At 43.9% G+C, this 26,689-nt stretch overlaps 1 protein-coding gene across 1 annotated transcript in view; it reads right to left on the bottom strand.

Moving 5' to 3' along the window:
• LOC124616279 overlaps positions 1-26,689 on the bottom strand; it is a 150,339-nt gene that overhangs the window by 32,263 nt on the left and 91,387 nt on the right. The window contains exon 2 of the mRNA XM_047144581.1: positions 25,527-25,706. Within this exon, the coding sequence (XP_047000537.1) occupies positions 25,527-25,706 (180 nt within the window). The remainder of the gene's footprint in view (positions 1-25,526; positions 25,707-26,689) is intronic.

Genomic DNA, 26,689 nt, shown 5'->3' with positions numbered 1-26,689 from the left:
AGTCATCAGAAAGAGAAAACGGAACTGGGTTGGCCATTATTTCAGGAGGGACTGTTTATTGAAGGAAAGAATAGAAGGAATGGTGGAGGGAAAAAGGGGAAGAGGAAAAAGAAGATATCAAATTCTGGACAATATCAAAGGAGACAAATATTCAGAAATGAAAAGACTGGCTATGGACAGACAAAAGTGGAAGAGGCTTAACCCATGACAAGACCTGCCGTAATGCAGAGTAACATACTACTGCTACATGACGGACATTATCGAAGATTTATACAACATATGGGGAAAGAGGAAAAACGCCATCCGCTAAGACACAACGCGGGCCAAAGTGTGTGTTGACTTATCGTGACGGACGATCATTGAAGAGCATTGTGACGAAAAATAAGAAGACGATGCTGCAAAAGTCACTACAGAACTACATGTCGCACCTGCGAACCCTGTCAGCACAAAAACAACACGAAGGGAGCTCCAGAAGCAAGGGATAGCAGGGGAGTTGGAATTCCAAAACCACTCATTAGTGACGCAAATACCCGTAACAGGAAAACGTGGTGCTGAAGCCATGGTACCCAGACTATAGGCAAATGGAAGAATGTCACTTGGTCGGATTAGACCTATATCTCTGACGTCGATCTGTTGTAGAATTTGAGAACATGTTTTTTGCTCGCGTATCATGTCGTTTTTGGAAATCCAGAATCTACTCTGTAGGAATCAACATGGATTCCGGAAACAGCGATCGTGTGACACCCAACTCGCTTTATTTGTTCATGAGACCCAGAAAATATTAATACAGGCTTCCAGGTAGATGCTATTTTCCTTGACTTCCGGAAGGCGTTCGATACAGTTCCGCACTGTCGCCTGATAAACAAAGTAAGAGCCTACAGAATATCAGACCAGATGTGTGGTTGGATTGAAGAGTTTTTAGCAAACAGAACACAGCATGTTGTTATCAATGGAGAGACGTCTACAGACGTTAAGGTAACCTCTGCGTGCCACAGCGGAGTGTTATGGGACCATAGCTTTTCACAATATATATAAATGACCTAGTAAATAGTGTCGGAAGTTCAATGCGGCTTTTCGCGCATGATGCTGTAGTATATAGAGAAGTTGCAGCATTAGAAAAATGTAGCGAAATGCAGGAAGATCTGCAGCGGATAGGCACTTGGTGCAGGGAGTGGCAAATGACCCTTAACATAGATAAATGTAATGTATTGCGAATACATAGAAAGAAGGATCCTTTATTGTATGATTATATGATAGCGGAACAAACACTGGTAGCAGTTACGTCTGTAAAATATCTGAGAGTATGCGTGCGGAACGATTTGAATTGGAATGATCACATAAAATTAATTGTTGGTAAGGCGGGTACCAGGTTGAGATTCATTGGGAGAGTCCTTAGAAAATGAAGTCCATCAACAAAGGAGGTGGCTTACAAAACACTCGTGCGACCTATACTTGAGTATTGCTCATCAGTGTGGGATCCGTAACAGGTCGGGTTGACAGAGGAGACGGAGAAGATCCAAAGAAAAGTGGCGCGTTTCGTCACAGGGTTATCTGGTAAGCGTGATAGCGTTACAAAGATGTTTAGCAAACTCAAGTGGCAGACTCTGCAAGAGAGGCGCTCTGCATCGCGGTGTAGCTTGCTGTCCAGGTTTCGACAGGCTGTGTTTCTGGATGAGGTATCGAATATATTGCTTCCCCCTGCTTATACCTCCCGAGGAGATCACGACTGTAAAATTAGAGGGATTCGAGCGCTCACGGAGGCTTTCCGGCAGTCGTTCTTCCCGCGAACCATACGCGACTGAAACAGAAAAGGGAGGTAATGACAGTTGCACATAAAGTGCCCTTCGCCACACACCGTTGGGTGGCTTGCGGAGTATAAATATAGATGTAGATGTAGATGTTCCACAGTGTTTCCAACTTCTGGCCATGTTTACGTCCCAAGACTGAGACATGTCGGGCGTTCGGTGACAGTTTGGGCAGCTATGTCGTAGTATTCCATGTGCTGCTTGGTTGCTGTGCAGTGTCGCATTACTGCCAAAGGTCATGTGACAGTTTTGGCTCATCATGTCCACCCCATGGTATGATGTTCCCCAACGGTGATGCTGTGTTCCAAAATGAAAGGAACACTGTTCACTCAGCTCGCATCGTCCGGGACAGATTTTGTGAGCACGTGAATGAATTGTCCTGTCGCCCTTGGCCATTACAGTTCCCAGCTCTCAATATATTGAGGCTTTGTGGTCTACTTCGGGGAGAAGGACGCACGGTCGCTATCCACCTCTATTATCGTTACTGAACTCGCCACAATTTGCGAAAAGAACTGTATAAATACCCCTGAAAACAATACATGAGCTGTATTTATCCATTCCGAGATGCCCGGAAGCTGTTCCAAATTTTAACAGTTTTCCACGCCGTGTTATTACACGGTGGTTTTGGTGCTTCACTCAGAATTTTAACAGAAAAAGCGCCTCTATTCGTGCGACTGTCACTAGAGGTTAATAACCATCTCAGCTGATGCCTTCCCACTTCATAAACCAATACGAAATGCATTGTTCTTCTTCGAATCTAAGAGTCCCCGTCTGACGAGTGATCCTCAAAATGGCTCTGAGCACTATGGGACTTAACATCTATGGTCATAAGTCCCCTAGAACTTAAAACTACTTACGCCTAACTAACCTAAGGACATCACACAACACCCAGTCATCACGAGGCAGAGAAAATCCCTGACCCCGCCGGGAATCGAACCCGGGAACTCGGGCGTGGGAAGCGAGAACGCTACCGCACGACCACGAGCTACGGACAGTGATCCTCAAAAATCGGTCGGTTGTTTGATAAGCCAATTCTTTCGTGAAGGAGTTACATTTCTCTTGGATACTTCCAACGAATCTGAGCGTTAATAGCGAAATGTGTATAGTAAGTCTCCGTCGAAACCACGGTGGAACTAAACAACGAAGTACAGCGTTATTCAAAGAGGTTGGTGGAAAAGAAAGCATCGACATAGTTTTCGTTTATGCCGCACTGTGGGTCATTATTTTTCATGTCGTATAGAACGCGAATTCTTTACAGACGAATGGAAAAACTAGTAGAAGCCGACCTCGGGGAAGATCAGTTTGGATTCCGTAGAAATATCGGAACACGTGAGGCAACCCTACGACTTATCTTAGAAGCTAGATTAAGGAAAGGCAAACCTACTTTTCTATCATTTGTACACTCAGAGAAAGCTTTTGACAATGTCGACTCGAATACTCTCTTTCAAATTCTGAAGGTGGCAGAGGTAAAATACAGGGAGCGAAAAGCTATGTACAATTTGTAGAGAAACCAGACGGCAGTTATAATAGTCGAGCGGTATGAAAGGGAAGCAGTGGTTGGGAAGGGAGTGAGACAGAGTTGTAGCCTCTCCCCGATGTTATTCAATCTCTATATTGAGCAAGCAGTGAAGGAAACAAAAGAAAAATTCGGAGTAGGTATTAAAATCCATGGAGAAGAAATAAAAACTTTGAGGTTCGCCGATGACAATGTAATTCTGTCGGAGACAGCAAAGGACTTGGAAGAGCAGTTGAACGGAATGGACAGTGTCTTGAAAGGAGGATTTCAGATGAACATCAACAAAAGCAAAACAAGGATAATGGAATGTAGTCGAATTAAGTTGGGTGATGCTGAGGGAATTAGATTAGGAAATGAGACACTTAAAGTAGTAAAGGAGTTTTGTTATTTGGGGAGCAAAATAACTGATGATGATCGAAGTAGAGAGGATATAAAATGTAGACTGGCAATGGCATGGAAAGAATTTCTGAAGAAGAGAAATTTGTTAACATCGAGTATAGGTTTAAGTGTCAGGAAGTCGTTTCTTAAAGTATTTGTATGGAGTGTAGCCATGTAAGGAAGTGAAACATGGACGATAAATAGTTTGGACAAGAAGAGAATAGAAGCTTTCGAAATGTGGTGCTACAGAAGAATGCTGAAGATTAGATGGGTAGATCACGTAACTAATGAGGAAGTATTGATTAGGATTGGGGAGAAGAGAAGGTTGTGGCACAACTTGACTAGAAGAAGGGATCGGTTGGTAGGACATGTTTTGAGGCATCAAGGGATCACCAGTTTAGTATTGGAGGGCAGCGTGGAGGGTAAAAATCGTAGAGACCAAGAGATGAATACACTAAGCAGATTCAGAAGGATGTAGGCTGCAGTAGGTACTGGGAGATGAAGAAGCTTGCACAGGATAGAGTAGCATGGAGAGCTGCATCAAACCAGTCTCAGGACTGAAGACCACAACAACAACAACAGAACTGTGTGTTCTGCTGTAGCTAAACGAACCAGTAGGAAAGATAAGTTATCCACATCACAAGTGACGGATGGTCATTCCGGGAGTATGGGAAACAGATGAGAATAGACTGAGTTGGTCTTGAGGTATGACAGATAGTAGGGAGTCCCGTACAAAATTTGGCGCCAAATGCATAATTTGTAGTACAGGGTGACACGAGAGTGTTTGAAATGAGTAATGGTAGGCATTGGGAGGTAGCAGCACTGCGGTTTAGTGTCAGTTAGCGAGTAAACAGTCCGCCGTTTCAGTAATCATGGATCAGTAGAACGGACAATAGCGTGCGTTAGCCATAAAAATGTTTTATAAAAACAATGATAGTTTGATAGCGGTGTAGAGGGAGTTTTAACGTTTTTATAATTTAGGACGTCATGATGCCATTCCGTCGAAATACGCGATAAAATGTTGGATTAATAGCTTTGAACAGACTGGGTCTGCCCTCAAGAAGAAACCAACAGGACGATCAAAGAAGTGTGCGCTCTCCAGGGAACATTGATGTTGTATGCGAATCTGCCTTACGGAGCCCGCGGCCTTCAATTCGTAAGCAAGGAGCAGTGGTTGGAATGTCCCGGGAGAATGTTCACAGAATTATTCATCTTGATTTAAAATTTCATCTATGCGAAGTACAAATGGTTCAACAATTGAAGGACAATCATTACCGGTTACTATTAGGATTCTGTCAACAAATGATAACAAAAATAAACAATGACGATGAATTTATAAACAATTTGTGGATGTCAAATGAGGCACATTTTCATCTCACAGATTATGTGAATAAACGGATCTACCGTTACTGGGCAAACACAAATCCTAATGGCGTTCATGAGCGCCCTTTACGAGCTAGTAAAGTGGCAGTATGGCGTGGTGCTTTTTCGCAAATGAACAGGGAAACACAGTAACTGTCAAGGCCGATCGTTACGTGGAGATGTTACAAACTTCCGTTGCACCTGCATTCAACAACTTTCCAAACGTCCAAGAAGCCTGGTTTCAACAGGACGGAGGGACATCACGCACAGCACGGCAGTCATAACGGCACGTGTACGAGAATTGTTAGGCATCCGTGTGATCTGGCGATTCGGTAACATTCCCTGGCACCTAGATCGCCAGATTTATCCGTTTGTGATAAAGCAAAGTCCACACGACTCGACCAAGAACACTGGATGAGTTAAAACAGAGAATTCGGGACGCAGTTCACAGTATCTCAGCTGAGATGTTGCAGCGGTCAATGAGGAAACTCAACAGCAAATTTCAGGAATTTATTAGTACAAGAGAACGCCATCTAAAGACGTAATTTTTAAAAAAATGGTAAATGCCATCAATGTTTCGTAAATGGCAAAGTTATGAGGTTTCAGTTACTATGAATGCAATTTCTTTCCTTCATCACTTCCAGTTTTAATGGATTGTGGAAATGTTCCCGTTTTTCTGTGTCACCCTGTATTAATATTTAATCCCTAAATGATTAAGAATCCATCCTGACAATGCTGAAGACTTTACCCACCCTGATATCTTCGTAAGAACAGTTTCAGTTATTAAACGACCGATCACGAAAGTGAGCCCTGTGCGCTCAGGCTGGAACTGCCATCCCGACTGTGAGCATGAAGAGATCATGAAAGATCCATTTGACTTTAAAAATAACCTGCTATATTGTGGGTAGTGCGACAATTTGAACAGAAGAAACATGGGAAAAGTGCGTTATTTTGTGAATGTTATGGTGCTGTAAGGGTTGTAATCAGACTGGCTCCCATATAGGGCTGATTGTCAAAACACCTTATCCACATTTTGATTTATATTAATAAATGAGGTAACCCATGCATCGAGACTGTCTTGTGACATTGTGGTAGGATCATCGGAAACCATTTCAAAATTCACTGTCTTTAAATCGCATGGTAGGAATCGTGGCCTAAGTAGAAGAAATTCAATGGCGACATCGAGACAGCCTTAGAAGATATGAGGTATCCAAGCCTCCACCTAATTATCTAGAGAAGAATGAGGTCTAATTTGCTAGATTTACCTTTATGGCTCATTCAACGTAACGGCCCACATGCAACCTTCCACAAAATACAACTTGAAAAGTTAATGTGTTAGATGTAATCACGACAAGAATTTCTACTCATTTTTGAGATGGGAAACGTTACAACACGACCTTCATAACTCTGTTGTCCATGGACTCTAGTTACAGTGTAGAAACGCAGTTTGCATGTTAGGAACGTTGCTTATGAAGACAATGGATGTTGCAGGCGTCTCTAGGGTAGACCCGCACCCATTCCACCATATCTCCAGCTTATCAGTTATATGACATGAAGGATGTTGTTTCTCAAACTGCCTAGTTGTTGTGATTAAGATATATATATATATATATATATATATATATATATATATATATATATATTAAGCAAACAGTAAGGGAAACAAAAGAAAAATTTGGAATAGAAAAAAATTTGAGATTTTCGGACGACATTGTAATTCTGTCAGAGACAGCAAAGATGCTGGAAGAGCAGCTGAACGGAATGGACAGTGTCTTGAAATGAGGATATAAGATGAACATCAACAAAAGCAAGACGAGGATGATGAAATGTAGTACGATTAAATAAGGTGATGCTGAGGGAAATAGATTAGGAAATGAGACACAGTAGTTAATGAGTTTTGCTACATGGGGATCAAAATAACTGATGATGGTCGAAATAGAGAGGATATAAAATGTAGACTGGCTATGGCAAGGAAAGCGTTTCTGAAGGAGAGAAATTTGTTAAAATCGAATGTAGATTTAAGTGTCAGGAAGTCTTTTCTGAAAGTATTTGTATGGAGTGTAGCCATGTATGGAAGTGAAACATGGACGGTAAATACTGTAGACAAGAAGAGAATAGAAACTGTTGAAGTAATTATCGGAGATGAAGAGGCTTGCACAGGATACAGCAGCATGGAGAACAGCATCAAACCAGTCTCTGGACTGAAGACCACAAAACACACACACACAACTTTGACATATCCCTGTGAGTTAAAGCAGGGGCTATTGGAGGCCAGAGCAACACCGACGTATGATAGTTCGTAGGACGACGAATGCATTCAGGTTTTTCATGAACCTTATCGTGGAAATAGGTGTAATATACTGTTTGGTATTAAACAGGTAATTCGTTACGTAAGCAGATGCGAAAATCTAATGATCATGGGTGATTGGAACGCCATAGTCAGACAGAGTTACACGGAAACATGACCTCGGTAATAAGTATGAGAGAGACGTAGAGGAAAAAATAGTTCTGCAATAAAGTTCAGCTACTAATAGTGAATATAATGTTAAAAATCGCAAGAGGAGGAGATATACTCGGGAAAGCCTGGAGACACTGGAAGATTACAGCTAGATTAACATGACGATCAGACAGAATTGCTGAAATCAGATGCTGGATTGTTAGACTTACGCTGGAGTAGATATAGACTCAGATTACAATTCAGTAATGAAGAAGAGTAGGTTGAAGTTTAAGAGAATCCTCCAGAAAAATCAGTGCGCAGTTAAGTGGGCACTGCAGCACAGAGGAATAACGAGATGCGTCTGAAGTTCTCTAAGGTTCCAGACAATGAATACCACAGTAGGCAGTTCAATTTTTAGAGGAATGAACGTCTCTAAAAATGGCAATCAGAGAAGTTAGACAGCAAAATATTCGTACAAGGAAGATAAATGCGGAGAAACCTTGGAAAGAGAAAAAAAATATTTCGGTTTATCGACGTATGAAGGAAATACAAAAATTTTCGGCATAGCACAACAGTACAGAAACGCAGATCACTTAGGAATGAAATAAATAGGAAGTGCAGGGAAACCACGAGGAAATGGCTGCAGCAAAAGTGTGACGAAATAAATAATAAATAAATAAATAGTCGTCGGATTGACTGATTCAGTACACAGAAAAGTCAAAATAACTTTCGGGGAAATTAAAATCAAAGCGTAAACAATAAGAACGGGAGAGAAATTCCACTATAAAACGCGCCGACGAGGGGAAGGAATTATCTGACGACGTACCAGAAGAAGAAAAGGGTTTCAACAAGGAAGACATAACGGATGCTGTATTAGAGTCAGAATTAAAGAGCTTTGGAATACTTGCGATCAAATAAGGAGGGAGGCAAAGATAGATAACATTCCTTCGGAACGACTATTCAAGGTGATTTGTAGAACGCATATGCCTGGAAACATTCCATCAGACTTCTGGAAAAATATCATCGAAGTAATTTCGAGTGCAGATAGGTGCGTGATCTGTCGCACAATCGGCTTAACGGCTCTTGCATCCACGTTGCTGACAAGAATAATATACGGAAGAACAGAAATGGAAATTTTTAAACGAACACACCGCCATTTGACTGTATTGTTGCTTATTTAATTAGGAACTAGGTTTCGGTCTTTCATGCGAGTTTTAAGTGAATGAGTTTACGTCATTAACATATATTGTAGGACATCAGGCTCAAGACTGACCATAAGTTAAGAAAAATATTGGCTCCACTCGAAATGCCAGATGTAAGCGGGGAGCCAATATTTTTCGTTGTGCACACCGCAGTTTGTGCGGATTGTGGCCGCCACCGCGATTCAGAGTTGTCTCGAGGACACAGAATCTCAAGACACTGAGGTGTGAAGGAACATTACAGACCATTCCAAGTAAAGCAATGCGCTGTTCAGTCCAACCACATGGTCTAGGACAGCTTCTCATCACGTTGTAACGAAATAGGCCAAGCATCGGATACTTTAATACGTAACATGTGGTCAGCTGAAACGCCGACAGATGGGGGAAAAGTAAGTAAACTGTTTATTATTTCAAAAGTAATCGCCATAACTGTTAATTTTTTAAGGTTATTATATGTTTTGTAAGGCAAAACGCTGCTTTATTCAAAGAATTTTTATTTCTATGATATTTAATGGTGCTATAAGCTTATTTCGGCTCCATGGCCGTTATAAAGCTATCTGCAAACATGTGGAATTGTTAGTGCATATATCTGTGTCTAAACAAAAGTTTTGTATATATCTGTCGTGGTGCTTATTTTCACAACACCTCGTCAATGCTGTAGTTGTCTAATACCTTGTACTGTTAAGTATAGTAGATTTAGCTTTGACGAAGTTGTAGATATGCAATGTCTCAGCAGTGGAATTTTTTGCTGAGCGATATTCGTTAACATCTATTCAAAATTTTACGCAAGTTTAACAGCTACAATTGACAGCAAGGTCAACGACGTTGTATGGTTACATAATTGGCTTATTCATCTATGGAGTTGTTTGTGGCAGTAGTAAATTCTTTGCTAATGTTCGTTGGTGTTGTCGTCGCCTGTAAATTTATTTTATGCGTTATCGTGTTCTATGATTTCAATAAACTTGTCAGTTTAATTTTTACTTTTTAAGGTTGTTTGTTCGTTCAGAACTTTGTCTGCATGTCTACACAAACACAAGCGAAATAATTCTAAATTATATCCACTTAAGTGTGATCATTACGAAGAAAAGGACATATTAAGTTGACATTAAGACTACATTTAAATATCTTCAAACACTCTTTAAAAAGAACAAAAAAGAACGCACCACGATGGAATTAACTGAATAGGACGGAAATCGGTAGATGTGATGTATATGTATAGACAAACAAACGATTACAATTCCAGAAAAACTGGGTGAGTTATTGAAGAAGAAGAGCTTCACAAATGGAGTAAGTCAATACCACGTTGGTCCACGTCTGGCCCTTCTGCAAGCAGTTATTCGGTTTGGCACTGAGTGACAGAGTTGATGCATGTCCTCCTGATTGATATCGTGCCAAATTGTGTCCAGTTGGCGCGTTAGATCGTCAAAATCCCTAGCAGTTTGGAGAGCCCTGCCCATAATGCTCCTAACTTCCTCAGCTGGTCTGAGATCCGGCGATTCTGCTGGCCAACGTGACTGCCGCGCGCCATACGGCTCGACAGCCGGGAGTGATGGTCTGGAATGCCCCGTCATTTCATAGCAGGACCCCTTTGGTTGCCATCCGCGGCACCCTTATATCACGCCGACGATACTCTACGGCCCGTTTTCTTGTCCTTCATTGCAAGCCATCATGGGCTTACAATGGGGTAACAAAAAAAAAAGGAATAATTTTTTAAAAGGTATATATTTTCAAGTTGTTTACAAAACAAATTTATCCCCTTCAAAATACTCTCAATTAAAACTAATACCTTTGTCCCACCGGTGCTTCCATTGTTGGAAACATTTTCTGTAGTCATCAGCAGAAATGGCTGACAATCCCTCCCACATGTTTTTTTACTTCAGCAGTGTTGTCAAATCGGTGTCCTTTCGTGCCCTTCTCATGCATGGGACCCCGGTCAGGCGAGTAACGTGCGTGGTGCAGGGGAACCACGCCAATTTTAGCAAAAAACTGTCAAACAGAATGGCTGTGTGTGCAGGTGCGTTGTCGTGATGGAAGAACATGCTTCCTGTCCGCCACAAATCGAGTGTTTTTTGACGACCACTGTTGAAACATCCAAATAGAAAGTTTGACTGACGGTCTGACCTGGAGGAACAAACTCTAAATAAACTACGCCCTTGGCATAAAAAAAGCAAATCAGCGTTGTTTTGATGTTTGATTTGACTTGTAGACTTTGTTTGGACGGGGTGCCGATGACGTCTTCTATCGGCTTGACTGTTGCTTTGTTTCTGGGTCATAATCAATACATCATGATTCATCACAAGACAGAAAATCTGGATCAGTTTCAAGCTGTCGTTTCATAGCACTACATGTGTCAACTCGACATTCCTTTTGATTGTCAGTCAGAACCCGAGAAATAAACCTGGCAACAACCCTTTTCATTCCCAACTCTTCCGTCAAAATTCGCTGAGCAGAGCTCCAAGATAACCCACTAATCTCATTTGATCAATTGTCTGTCGACGGTCTATGAGCACAAGCTCTCTTTTTTTTCCCTCAATATTTTCGTCGATTCGGGCAGCTGATGGACATCCAGAATGAGGTTTGTCATCAGTCGACATGTCGCCATTCTGAAATCGAGCAAACCACTCATACACTTGTGTTTTTTCCCATAGCGTCATCTTGGTAAGCTGTTTTCAACAGCCGGCCGGAGTGGCCGAGAGGTTCTAGGCGCTACAGTCTGGAACCGCGCGACCGCTTCGGTCGCAGGTTCGAATCCTGCCTCGGGCATGGCTGTGTGTGATGTCCTTAGGTTAGTTAGGTTTCAGTAGTTCTAAGTTCTAGGGGACTGATGACCTCAGAAGTTAAGTCCCATAGTGCTCAACATTAAAACAGTTTCAGCAGCATTTTTACCGAGTAGAAAACAAAATTTCACAGCTGCACGTTGTTCACTTAAACATGTCATAGTGAAAAACGAAATAAGAACAAAACAGCGCACAGGTCCCCAATACAGGGAGCATTGAACTGGCAATGAGTTGCGCTACACATGACTAGCGACCACGGAAATGTATTCCGTTTTTTTTTTTTTTTTTTGTGCCCTCTCATACATTTCCGCAAGATAATATCCACCCGCACAAGGCGAGAGTTTCTACTACTTGTCTTCGTGCTTCCCAAATATTACCTTGGCTAGCAGGGCCGCCGGATCTCTCCCAAACTGAGAGTCAGAGCCGAATGCACCGTTCAAAAGGCGGACGTGGGGAAGGAGTACGGTGCCACAATAACGTCGACCTGTGAGTGAACCATGTTCAAAGATATGCAAGTCAGTAGGCCCATGCAACAGTGTTGTTATGGTCTTCAGTCCGAAGACTGACTTGACGCAGCTCTCCTTGCTATTCCGAATAACTACAGCAGCTTACATTCTTCTGAATCTGCTTACAGTATTCATTTCTTGGTCTTCCTCTACGATTTTTATTCACCACAATTCCCTCCAATACTTAATTGGTGGTATATTTATGTCCCAGAATGTGTCCTATCAAACGATCCCTTCTGCTAGTCAGATTGTCCCACAAATTTCTTTTCTTCTTAGGCTGCGTTCACACTGCCGGCCGGGCCGAGCCGAGCCTGGCCGGGCCGCCGCCCGCTTCGATATCAAACACATGGTTTTGAATTGCGGTGTTCACACCGGCGGCCGGGCCGCGCCGACATGGCGTGAGCCTCCCGGAGCCGAGCCGACGACATTCGGAGTGTTTAATATTGCCGGCGCGAGCCGACCGCAGGCGCGAGCCTGTGGAGCAGCACTACAGCTTCTGCAGTACACGCATCACACGTCTGCCTTCTGCTTTCTTCACAAGTGTGACTGCACACGTCTTATTTTAAGATGTTACCTCACATTTCACAATCAGTGAGGAAAAATTACGTTTATTATGATGATACATGCGAAATTACTTTCATTTCATTTATTTAATCTACCGTATTTGCATGCATTTACAACAATAGCTTGCCAGCGATCGCGGCATGGCCGCCACTGAATAGTTCGCAGTTACTTGTAAACGGAGACAGATATGAGTGTCACTGAGGGACGGAAAGGTGTCCCTACCAGATGATAATGCATTGTAAAGTCATGCTGTGGCAGTTCCTTATCAGTGGAGATAGAACCACTGAGTCAAAGGGCATTATCTCAAAACTCTTCGCCTATCAATCTGTCTGTCTTACAAGGTAATGAAAAGAATTCTGTGAGGTCATCAGTGGCTCCACATCATCATGAAGAAAAAAGAAGAAAAAAGTTGGAAAATTCTGAAGGAGTATTTCTGCGATTCTTCGTTGAAGGCACAGCAAGACATTACCCAAAATCACGAAGCTAATTACTTCCTAATGATTCTCAGGAGTCCCATAAACTCTCTTCCCCTCAGAGGTTAGTGTTTGTGAAATTTAAAATACAAAAGCATGACTACAATTAACTGGAGGTAGCGAATGCTGTACAAAGTTCTACTGTAAACCAAAAAGTGTGTACTAACGAATCTTACCTTATCGTTATACACAATTTTTCTTCTGCTGTTATACTTCTGCGAAAATTTGTGTTCTGTTTAGAAATTTTGTCTTGAATGTTCTGCAGCACATACTGAAATGTATGATGATTCATTCTGTAATTTGAATAAAATTTTTCAGGATAGTTTTTAAGTTCTTCATATAAAGAGAAAAACTCTCCTAAATGCAGAGTCAAAACAATACCAATAAAAGAGTGAAGACATTGTTCTACACAGCACAGACTAGGTAAAGGCGAGCAGCTGTTGGCTGCAGCTGCGTTTTCTACTGACTTGCTTGTCAGCTGTCGAAGGGTGGGGATTTTTTAAAATTTATTTATTTGGCCTCCGGCAGCTGACATCCATTTAGCCAAAGAGTGGGTATTACCTTGACAGTGCAGCGCAGCCCGCCAAGGAAGAAAAAAAAACCAATGAAGAACAATGAAACGCACATCTGTGTCGATGTACAGTAGTTTCATTAACTCTCCATTATTTTTTCTGTCAAAGTAGACAACGAGACTACAGAATTGCGCTTCAGTTTCTGCAGTAAACGTATCACAAATCTCCAGTTTGTTTTTGTGATTAGTTTTACACCACTGATCACTAGTAATTAGTTTTTTTCTGTCCTGCATTATATGACTACATTAAACCAAGCTGTAACCGCTCGAACTCCGTGGCTTGCGGACGCGGCACTGACGCCACTGAATATCTCGCATTCCTTGTGACCAGAGACAGATATCAGTGTCATTATCATTTCAAAAACTTTTTGGTACTTTTAGCTACATTTCATTCGCAACAATGTATGGTGTAAAACGCATCTAACAGTAAGCTACCCGCTACATAACTTTTTCACTACAAGATTTGTAAATCAAGTGCACAACGTTGACAAATAGCATCATTTCACAATGACTGTTAAGAAATATGAAAAGATAAATGATTCAATACGAAGCTAAGATGTTACACTAGCACGTGTACAAAAATCAGATTTTTTAGCCGCATACTTTCTTCAAAATCGGTTGGGAAGCGTTACGAAACTAAGAAATCACGCGAAACGAAAAGTAGACTTTATCTTTTTTCACGACGTAAGTAACGCTTTTAAGGAAAAAATGAGTTCATAAAACGATGTGGCGCAGTCTTGTATGCCGCTAAGAATTTTTAGAACATGAAAATCGGAGAAGTGGATTTTCCCCCATTTCGCCGACCCGGCTCGGCGCGGCGCGCAGTGTGAATGCACTACTCGTCGGCCTGAGCCGGATAGGCACGAGCCGAGCCAGTACGCGTCAGCCCGGCCCGGCCCGGCCGGCAGTGTGAACGCAGCCTTAGTTCTGATCAGAAACTTCTCATTAGTTACACGATCGCCCCATTTAATCTTCAGCATTCCACAGCAGCACTACATTTATTCTCTTCTTGTCTAAACTACTTATTGTCCATGTTTCAATTCCACACATGGCTGCACTCCATACAAATACTACATTAAAGACTTCCTAACACATCTACAGGGTGTTTCAAAAATGACCGGTATATTTGAAACGGCAATAAAAACTAATCGAGCAGCGATAGAAATACACCGTTTGTTGCAATATGCTTGGGACAACAGTACATTTTCAGGCAGACAAACTTTCGAAATTACAGTAGTTACAATTTTCAACAACAGATGGCGCTGCGGTCTGGGAAACTCTATAGTACGATATTTACCACATATCCACCATGCGTAGCAATAATATGGCGTAGTCTCTGAATGAAATTACCCGAAACCTTTGACAACGTGTCTGGCGGAATGGCTTCACATGCAGATGAGATGTACTGCTTCAGCTGTTCAATTGTTTCTGGATTCTGGCGGTACACCTGGTCTTTCAAGTGTCCCCACAGAAAGAAGTCACAGGGGTTCATGTCTGGCGAATAGGGAGGCCAATCCACGCCGCCTCCTGCATGTTTCGGATAGCCCAAAGCAATCACACGATCATCGAAATATTCATTCAGGAAATTAAAGACGTCGGCCGTGCGATGTGGCCGGGCACCATCTTGCATAAACCACGAGGTGTTCGCAGTGTCGTCTAAGGCAGTTTGTACCGCCACAAATTCACGAAGAATGTCCAGATAGCGTGATGCAGTAATCGTTTCGGATCTGCAAAATGGGCCAATGATTCCTTTGGAAGAAATGGCGGCCCAGACCAGTACTTTTTGAGGATGCAGGGACGATGGGACTGCAACATGGGGCTTTTCGGTTCCCCATATGCGCCAGTTCTGTTTATTGACGAAGCCGTCCAGGTAAAAATAAGCTTCGTCAGTAAACCAAATGCTGCCCACATGCATATCGCTGTCATCAATCCTGTGCACTATATCGTTAGCGAATGTCTCTCGTGCAGCAATGGTAGCGGCGCTGAGGGGTTGCCGCGTTTGAATTTTGTATGGATAGAGGTGTAAACTCTGGCGCATGAGACGATACGTGGACGTTGGCGTCATTTGGACCGCAGCTGCAACACGGCGAACGAAAACCCGAGGCCGCTGTTGGATCACCTGCTGCACTAGCTGCGCGTTGCCCTCTGTGGTTGCCGTACGCGGTCGCCCTACCTTTCCAGCACGTTCATCCGTCACGTTCCCAGTCCGTTGAAATTTTTCAAACAGATCCTTTATTGTATCGCTTTTCGGTCCTTTGGTTACATTAAACCTCCGTTGAAAACTTCGTCTTGTTGCAACAACACTGTGTTCTAGGCGGTGGAATTCCAACACCAGAAAAATCCTCTGTTCTAAGGAATAAACCATGTTGTCTACAGCACACTTGCACGTTGTGAACAGCACACGCTTACAGCAGAAAGACGACGTACAGAATGGCGCACCCACAGACTGCGTTGTCTTCTATATCTTTCACATCACTTGCAGCGCCATCTGTTGTTGAAAATTGTAACTACTGTAATTTCGAAAGTTTGTCCGCCTGAAAATGTACTGTTGTCCCAAGCATATTGCAACAAACGGTGTATTTCTATCGCTGCTCGTTTAGTTTTTATTGCCGTTTCAAATATACCGGTCATTTTTGAAACACCCTGTGTATTCGATATTAACAAATTTCTCCTGTTACGAAACGCTCATTTGTCATTCCAGTCTACATTTTACATCCTCTCTTCTTCGGCCATCATCAGTTATTTTACTGACCAAACAGCAAAACTCGTCTACTACTTTAAGTGTCTCGTTTCATAATCTAATTCCTTCAGCATCACCTGACTACATTCCGTTATCCTCGTTTTCCTTTTTGTTGTTGTCCATCTTGTATCCACCTTTCAAAATATTCTCCGTTCTGTTAAACTGCTCTTCCAAGTCCTATTCTGTCTCTGACAGATGTGCGATGTCAACAGCAAATCTCAAAGTTTTTATTTCTTCTCCATAAACTTCAGTTCCTTCTCTAAATTTATCTTTGGTTTCTGCTTGCTCAAAGCATAGACTGAATAACATTGGGGATAGGATACAACCCTGCCCAATCCCTTCTCAACCACTGCTTCTCTTTCATGCCCCTCGACTCTTTTAACCGCTCTTTAGTTTTTCTGTACAATTTGGAAATAGCCTTTCGCTCCCTGCATTTTACCGCTCCTAACAACAGAATTTAAAAGAGAGTGTTCCAGTCAACGTTGCCAAAATCTTCCTCTAAGTCTACAAATGCTATAAACGTTTGCCTTTTCTTAACCTATGTTGTAAGAGAAGTCGTAGAGTCGGAACTGCATCATGTGTGCCTACATTTCTCCGGAATCCAAACTGCTCTTTCTCGAAGTCGGCTTCTGTCGTTCTTCTGTATGGAATTCATGTTAGTAACTTATTGAACTGATAGTTCGATAATATTTACACCCGTAAACCCTTGTTTTCTTTGGCATTATAGTTATTACACTCCTGGAAATGGAAAAAAGAACACATTGACACCGGTGTGTCAGACCCACCATACTTGCTCCGGACACTGCGAGAGGGCAGTACAAGCAATGATCACACGCACGGCACAGCGGACACACCAGGAACCGCGGTGTTGGCCGTCGAATGGCGCTAGCTGCGCAGCATTTGTGCACCGCCGCCGTCAGTGTCAGCCAGTTTGCCGTGGCATACGGAGCTCCATCGCCGTCTTTAACACTGGTAGCATGCCGCGACAGCGTGGACGTGAACCGTATGTGCAGTTGACGGACTTTGAGCGAGGGCGTATAGTGGGCATGCGGGAGGCCGGGTGGACGTACCGCCTAATTGCTCAACACGTGGGGCGTGAGGTCTCCACAGTACATCGATGTTGTCGCCAGTGGTCGGCGGAAGGTGCACGTGCCCGTCGACCTGGGACCGGACCGCAGCGACGCACGGATGCACGCCAAGACCGTAGGATCCTACGCAGTGCCGTAGGGGACCGCACCGCCACTTCCCAGCAAATTAGGGACACTGTTGCTCCTGGGGTATCGGCGAGGACCATTCGCAACCGTCTCCATGAAGCTGGGCTACGGTCCCGCACACCGTTAGGCCGTCTTCCGCTCACGCCCCAACATAGGGCAGCCCGCCTCCAGTGGTGTCGCGACAGGCGTGAATGGAGGGACGAATGGAGACGTGTCGTCTTCAGCGATGAGAGTCGCTTCTGCCTTGGTGCCAACGAAGGTCGTATGCGTGTTTGGCGCCGTGCAGGTGAGCGCCACAATCAGGACTGCATACGACCGAGGCACGCAGGGCCAACACTCGGCATCATGGTGTGGGGAGCGATCTCCTACACTGGCCGTACACCACTGGTGATCGTCAAGGGGACACTGAATAGTGCACGGTACATCCAAACCGTCATCGAACCCATCGTTCTACCATTCCTAGACCGGCAAGGGAACTTGCTGTTCCAACAGGACAATGCACGTCCGCATGTATCCCGTGCCACCCAACGTGCTCTAGAAGGTGTAAGTCAACTACCCTGGCCAGCAAGATCTCCGGATCTGTCCCCTATTGAGCATGTTTGGGACTGGATGAAGCGTCGTCTCACGCGGTCTGCACGTCCAGCACGAACGCTGGTCCAACTGAGGCGCCAGGTGGAAATGGCATGGCAAGCCGTTCCACAGGACTACATCCAGCATCTCTACGATCGTCTCCATGGGAGAATAGCAGCCTGCATTGCTGCGAAAGGTGGATATACACTGTACTAGTGCCGACATTGTGCATGCTCTGTTGCCTGTGTGTATGTGCCTGTGGTTCTGTCAGTGTGATCATGTGATGTATCTGACCCCAGGAATGTGTCAATAAAGTTTCCCCTTCCTGGGACAATGAATTCACGGTGTTCTTATTTCAATTTCCAGGAGTGTATATTACCCTTGAAGTATGAGAATATTTCGCCTGTCTCATACATACCAGATGAAAGAGTTTTGTCATGGCTTGCTCACCCAAGGCTATCAGTAGTTCTGATGGAATATCGTCTACTCCCGTGGCCTTGTTTCGATTTAGGTCTTTCAATGCTCTATCAAATTCTTCTCGCAATACCGTACCTCCCGTCTCATTTTCGTCTACGTCTTCTTCCATTTCTACGAGTATTATAGTACCTGAGAGTTCATCTCCCTTGTATTGACCCTCTATATTCTTCGTTCACCTTCCAGCTTTCCCTATGTTGCTTAGGAATGGTTTTGCATCTGAGCTCTTGTTATTAATACATCTGGCTCTCTTTTCTCCAAAGGTCTCTTTAATTTTCCTGTAGGTGGTATCTATCCTTCCCCTAGTGATATATGCTGCTACATCTTTACATTTGTCCTCTAGCCATTTATGCTTAGCCATTTCGCACTTCATGACAATCTCATTTAATGCATTGTTATATTCTCTTGTTTCATCAATTAAATACAGTATGTGTTGTGTTATCGAAGGGATTATACTAGAACTTGTACCTTCCGCTGCCCCCCCCCCCCCCCCCCCTATTAGTCAATCGTTGCCTAATGCTCTCTCTGAAACTCTCAACAACCTCTGGTTCTTTTAACTTATCCAGGTCTCATCTCCTTAATTTCGTACCTTTTTGCTACTTCTTCGTTTGAATCTACAGTTCATAGTCAATAAGTTGTGGTCAGAGTCCACATTTGCCACTGGAAATGTCTTGCAATTTAAAATCTGGTTTCGAACTTTCTGTTTTACCATTATGTTGTTAATCTGAAACGTTCCGATGTCTCCACGTTTCTTCCACATATCTAACCTTCTTTCATGATTCTTAAACCAAATGCGAGCGATGATTAAATTATGCTCTGCCCAACACTCTACCAGACGGTTTCCTCTTTCATTTCTTTCTTCCAGTCGATATTCACCTACTACTTTTCCTTTTCTTCCGTTTCGTGCTATCGAATTCCAGTCCCACTTCGGAATTAAATTTTTGTCTCTTTTAATTGTCTGAATAATTTCTTTTATCTCATCATATATTTACTGAATCTCTTCTTGATCTGCGGAGCTAGTTGGCATATAAACTTGTACTACTGTGGTGGATGTGGGCTCCATGTCTCTTGGCACGATAGTGCGTTCACTATGCTGTCCTTCGTAGCTCACCCGCATTCCTGTTTTCTTATGCATTATTGAACCTACTCCTGCATTGCCCCTATCTGATACAGTATTTAAAACCGTGTATTCATTTAACCAGAAGCCGTTTTTCCTCCTACCACCGAACTTCATTAATCCCCTCTATATCTAACATCAACCTATTCATTGACTTTTTTAAATTTTCTAACCTACCTGCACGATTAAGGGATCTGACATTCCACGCTCAGATCTGTAGAACGCCTGTTTCGTTTCTCCTGACGATGACATACCCCTGAGCAGTCGCCGTCCGTAGATCCGAACGGGGGGCTATTTTGCCTGCGAAATATTTTACCCAAGACGATGCCATCATTATTTAACCGACACGCCCTCAGAAAAAACTACTGCTGTAGTTTCCCCTTGCATTCGCTCGCTCGCAGTACCAGCACAGCAAGGCTGTTTTAGTTCCTGTTGCAAGACCAGATCAGTCAATCATCCAGGTTGTTGCCCCCTGCAAATATTGAAAAGGCTGCTGCCGCTCTTCAGGAACCACACGCTTGTCTTGCCTCTCAACAGATACCCGTCCGATATGGTTGCATCCATATAGGTGAGGCACACAAGCCACTCCATCAACAGCAGAGTGTATGGTTCATGGGGGAGGGGAGGGGGTGGGGGAGGGGGCATGCAACATTATGCCTTACCATACCATAACATCTGATCCACCAAAACGGTCATGTTACATAACGCTGGACGTACAGTCATATGGCGGAAAATGGATACACGTAATGCGCCGAGAAAAGTCGTCGCAACTGTGCAAGTGAAGCAGCGCTTGGAACGAGAGGATATTCCTCAAATGGACTGGCTGGACATTCCCCCGACTTAAACCCCGCCGAGTACGTGTGGAATGTGTCAGGGAGACGTACTGCGGCGCCTCCACGCGATTATCCAGAGGTTATCAACTGCGCTGGAGGAAGAATGGATCGGCCTACCACAAGAAATACTTACCAACCTCGTGCCCAACATCGCTCACGTTCCAGGACATGCATTGCCATCCATAGTGACCACACACGCTATTAAGAATCCTGTCCGACTTTTGTGATGTCTAGGGAACAATCATATATCGTAGTGACGTCAGAGTAAAGTAATTATTGTCTTTGAGTAAATGTGTCATTTCCGTTCTTCAAACTATGTATTCACTTCGCTTACCTTCTGTACATACTGTAGCAGTTCTTTCTGTATATGGTTCAGTTTTCATAGAACTGTGCTACTTGGCAATGACAGATAAAGAGAAAGTAACTTTATGTATGAAGATGGTACCCGTTCTTTCGGACGTGTCCGAATTTGTGCATCTGCACAGAAGAAGATGGTCAAATGGCCAATGAGCCTTAACTATATATATGAAGATGGTACCTGCTATTTTGGACATGTCCGAATCTGTGCATCTGCACAGAAGGAGATAGTCAAATGGTGAGCCTTAACTATATATATGAAGATGGTACCTGTTCTTTCGGACATGCTCGAAAGAACAGGTACCATCTTTATATATATAGTTAAGGCTCACAGGCCATTTGACCATCTTCTTCTGTGCAAATGCACAAACAGTGCCAGAACTCTTACGGGAATCGGCAGTAAAGTCACGAGTAATGAGTATAATGGGCAGGGGCACTATGAATATAGTGCGGGACAATAAGTTGCGAATGTGGGTCGCACGGGAGGCGTGCCAGATATAAGTCCCTGCAGTCGCATTATCCTCTGTGTCCTCGGGGGCTAAGATGGATAGAGCGTCTGCCATGTAAGCAGGAGATCCCAGGTTCAAGTCCTGATCGGGTCACACATTTTCAACTGTCCCCGTTGACTTATATCAACGGCTGTATGCAGCTAGGGCATTCATTTCAGTGTAAAGTATCTCTCGTTGTTAGTTTTGCGCACCTGTGTATTTCACTGAAAGTAGCGGCATTGTACGATTTACTTCCATTCATTTCACACAACCCATTTTGGAGACTTTCTGCAGGGCTACTAGAACGAACCTGGAGGTATAAAGTACACATTTCGATTCAACGCGACTGTCAAGAAAAAAGATAACTGCATTGTGTCCCCGAATTTTCTTAGGTAGAAAGGGATGTGTAGTGCTGAAACAATGTCGGGCATGACAGCACATACAAATTCCACCAAGGTTTTGAGGGAATGACATAATGTCTGGCAAAGGTCCCGAGTTCGAGTCTCGGTCGGGCACACAGTTTTTACTCTGCCAGGAAGTTTCATAATGTCTGATACTTGGTAGGCATTTCGTAATTCAGCATCTGGGTACGTGCCCTGTAGAGCTATGGTAATCCTAATTCTACTGAAACTACAGGGTTATTCTAAATGATGGACCAATTTTCGAAACTTTGCATTTATTCAAGTGCAAATCCAAAATGAACAAGCTTTATAGCAATAAAAAGAGGAAGTTTCATAGTTTTTTTCATAATGTTTGATATCAGTTTAATAAATTGAATAATTTGTAGTAATTTGTAATTAATTAGTTTTTAGTAATTATTTAATAATTAGAAGTGTGATAAATGTTCAATGTGGCCACCGTTGGCTACACAGCAAACATCGACACAGCAGCCAAACGCGTCCCACACACGCGAAAGCGTATCTGCTGCTACTGAGTGATCCGGTTCTGCAGATCGTTCAGAGTGGTTGGTAGAGGCGGGATGTAAGCAGCTTCCTTCACATAACCACATAGCAAATAGTTGCAGGGTGTGAGACCAGGAGATATCTGTCGCCAGAAGTGTAGATCCAGGTCCTCAAGTCCCCTGCGACCGATCCAGAGATGAGGGAGGGAGTCATTCAAAAAGCCTCGTACATCATGGTGCCAACGGGGCGGAGCTCCATCCGGTTGGAAAATGAAGTCCTGGGAATCTTCCATAACTTGAGGGAACAGCCATTGTTCCAACATGTCCAGGTACGTGATTCCCGTTACAGCTCTTTCCGCAAAGAAAAATGGCCCGTAAACCTTTGTACGGGATACAGCACAGAACACGTTGATCTTCGGTGAATCTCTTTTCTGTTGCAATGGTGAATGTGGATTTTCCAAACCCGATACGCGAATAAACTGCCTATTGGTTCCTGTCTCGGGTTCTTCGGCCGACGTTCATCTAATGATTTTACTGACGTTTCGCCAGCACGAGTGGCTGGCTTTGTCAAAACTTCACCCTCCATTGCCGACGGTGAACTGGCAATGGAGGGTGAAGCTTTGTCAATGCCAGCCACTCGTGCTGGCGAAACGTCAGTAAAATCATTAGATGAACGTCGGCCGAAGAACCCGAGACAGGTGCCAATAGGCAGTTTGTCAACAAGTGGCCACGAAAGCTTAAACAATTCCGATACACGAACATTGCGTCTGTTGACTTTTCCCTTAAGGTGGAACGTCGCTTCATCGCTAAAAATCACACGCTGCAGAAATGCGTCGTTCTCCACCTTTGCTAGCACTTAACCACAAAATGCGAGACGCTTCTCTTTGTCATTGGGGTTGAGAGCCTGCACATGTTGTACTCAGTAGGGCTTGTACAGCAAACGCCGTCTCAGAACTTTCCATACAGTTCTCGACTGGCTCTATTGGTAGACTCGCTGGGACTGCGCACAAAAATTTCTTGAATTCTCTGACAAATGCGGGCCTGTGCTTTTCCCTTTGCATACACTCCCAGTCTGTTTAAATTGCTCAAACCAACCGCTAATGCTTTTGTAAGTTGGTAGTTGAACACCGAATTTGGTAGGAAATGCTCGCTACACTGCAATTTGCGCCTCACTTTTCGCGAACTCAATAACGCAGAGAACCTTGTGCTCCACAGTCGTCATCTCACTCACAGCTCACAGTGAAACGGAATAACAGCCCTGTTGCGGCGCCAACTCAACTGACCGCTTCTGTTACCATCACCGCCCGCTCGCCGCCGCCCGCCAAAGACTTTGAAACCTCCTCTTTTAGTTAGGACGAGGCTAACCCAAAGGTAAGGTCTCCTATTTTTTTAAATAAGTACATAGACCTGTTTATTTCTACAATGGTTTACATCAATTTACAGCTTGAACATTTAGCTATTTTTCGACATTCCTGTCGATGCATTTTTGTAGACGCTGTGGCAGTTTTTGTTTGCCCATGTCATACCAGCTGGCCACCATGCTGTTCAGAAAGTTATGAACCTCTTCTTTCACCTCGTCGTCAGAGCTGAATCGCTTTCCGGCAAAAAGTTCTTTTAACCTAGGGAACAGGTGCTAGTCACTGGGCGCAGATTATAGGGTGGGTGGGTGATTGTGTTCCACTGAAACTGTTGCAGGAGAGCAACGGTTTGCCGAGCGATGTGTGGGCGAGCGTTGTCATGAAGAATGTGTACGGCCTTGCTCAATATTCCTCTTCTCCAGTTCTGAATTACCCGTTTGAGTTTTTTCAGAGTCACACAGTACCTGTCAGCGTTAATTGTGGTCCCAGTGGGCATAAAGGCGACCAACAATACCCCTTTCCAATCCCAAAAAACGGTTGTCATGATTTTACCGGCAGACTGTGTTTGTTTGAATTTCCGCGGCGCCGGCCGAAGTGGCCGTGCGGTTCCAGGCGCTGCAGTCTGGAACCGCGAGACCGCTACGGTCGCAGGTTCGAATCCTGCCTCGGGCATGGATGTGTGTGATGTCCTTAGGTTAGTTAGGTTTAACTAGTTCTAAGTTCTAGGGGACTAATGACGTCAGAAGTTGAGTCCCATAGTGCTCAGAGCCATTTGAATCAATTTCCGCGGCTTTAGCGAAGAAGGATGTCGCCACTGGCGTGATTGTTGCTTGGTCTCAGGTGTCAAGTGGTACGCCCAGGTTTCGTCACCCGTGACAATTGAGTCCAGAAAGTTGTCCTGTTCGGCTGCAAGGCGGTGCAGAAATTCGTGGGAAGCGTCAACTCGTTGCCGCATGTGGTCCCCAGTCAGCATGCGTGGCACCCATCTTGTGCACACCTTCCGGTAGTTCAATGTTTCCGTTAAAATCCTGTGAGCGGTGCTTTGGGAAACCTCAGGAATCAACGTGCAGAGATCATCCAGGGTGATCTGCCGATCTTCACGCATGTTTTGCTCAACCTTCAACACTGTCTCCTCAGAAACTGGCGGTCTCCCGCTCCTTAGTTTGTCGTGAATTTGGGACCGACCAGCCGCAAACTCTCTAGGCTACTTGCGAATATTTTTGACATCCATGCGCGACTCACCATAAACTTCCGTCAATTGGCGATGGATTTCAATCGGCGCAGTCCACCGAGAGAGGTGGCGCAGTAGTTAGACACTGGACTCGCATTCGGGAGGACGACGGTTCAATCCCGCGTCCGGACATCCTGATTTGGGTTTCCCGTGATTTCCCTAAATCGCTCCAGGCAAATGCCGAGATGGTTCCTTTGAAAGGGCACGGCCGAGTTCCTTCCCTCATCCGATGAGACCGATGACCTCGCTGTGTGGTCTCCTTCCCCGAACAACCCAACCCAACCCTCAATTGGGACAGTGCCCTTTGCGTTCAAAAACCGAATAACTGCGCGCAATTCGCACTTGGCGGTAAGATCCAACGGGAGCTCCATTCTGAACAGCTGCCAAGCCAAGACAGCACCTCAGCGCGGCGTGCTCATGTTTACACACAGCGCGTGAAGCACTCTTCATAACAGTGTGACCAACTGCCACACGAACAGTGTTCTGTACTTATAAAAAAAATAGGAGACCTTACTTTTGGGATTACCCTCATATAAAGCTTGTTCATCTTGGATTTGTACTTGAATACATACGAATTTTTGAAAATGGGTTCATCGTTTAGGATACCCGTACAACAGAGTCGTGGTGTTGCTGAGACGGCGGCAGGTGGACTCACCGCCCGGACCCAGTGGTCGGGTTCGTCCTCGGCGACGCCCAGCACGTAGAAGATGTACGTGCAGATGGTGAGCGCCGCAGTCAGGAAGGCGGCCGTGGGGTACAGCCAGACGTACCAGTCCGGGGCGCGCGGGCACACCTCCGAGGACAGGAACACCACGGCCGCCACCAGGAACAGCACCTGCGCACCACCGTACAAACAGCTCACACACCGTCCACCAGCACCTCAAATCTGAGCGCAAGCGCACCTCCTTAAGAGGGGTAGGACGTCAAACGGGCCAACTCGGGACAGGAGAGGCACCACAAGACATTTTAATTTTCACTGTCTATACTTGTACAATTAAATTCATAAAACGTTGTCAGCATGACCAGGAAGCACTCAGGACTCACACTCGTAGCAGTGGATGTTGAAAAACTTAACAAAATAAATTTTATTTGCACGTGAAATTTCATCATTTTTTCACTTACTATTGGTTGCATTTGTTGCTATAGGTACACTTCTCTTCATAAGTAAGAGAGATTCATCTATGAATTTTGCACGGCATAGAAACCATACTTACAGGTGCATTAAACTCTAGAATTTCTTTAATTTACAAAAAAATGAATGAGCTGTTATATTGCAGATTTCATGTTTAGAAAAAACTCAAATTCTATTGTTAATTATCTGAAGTTTTACCGCAGTTTTCAATGGGTTTGGAAAATTCTGGAGTTTCATACACCTGTAAGTATGGTTTGTACGCTGTGCGAAATTCATCGAAGAATCTCCCTTACGTATGAAGAAAAGTGTACCTATAGCAACAAATGGAGCCAATAGTAAGTGAAAAAATAATGGAATTTGACATGTAAAAAAAATATTTTTTAATGTTTTTGAACTTCCACTGTTACGAGTGTGAATCCTGAATCCTTCCTGGTCATGCTTACAAGGTTTTATGAATTTATTTGTAAAAGTATAGACTGAAGAAATTAAAATGTCCTGTGGTGCCTCTTCTGCCCCAAGTCGGCCCGTTTGACGTCCTGCCCCCCTTAACAGGACCACAGCGAAATCTTCATCCCAAGACATTTAGTGCACACAGTAACTCAAAATAAATATACCGGTTACATATGGCCATCACAATTTAATGGAAATTATTTATTTATTTAATTATTGTAGTCAATTTTTTTAAT

The sequence above is a fragment of the Schistocerca americana genome, chromosome 5 (assembly GCF_021461395.2).
Source record: "Schistocerca americana isolate TAMUIC-IGC-003095 chromosome 5, iqSchAmer2.1, whole genome shotgun sequence".
In the NCBI taxonomy this organism is placed as follows: domain Eukaryota; kingdom Metazoa; phylum Arthropoda; class Insecta; order Orthoptera; family Acrididae; genus Schistocerca; species Schistocerca americana.
The sequence above is the reverse complement of the archived record's forward strand: the minus strand, read 5'-3'. Positions and strand labels throughout refer to the sequence as shown.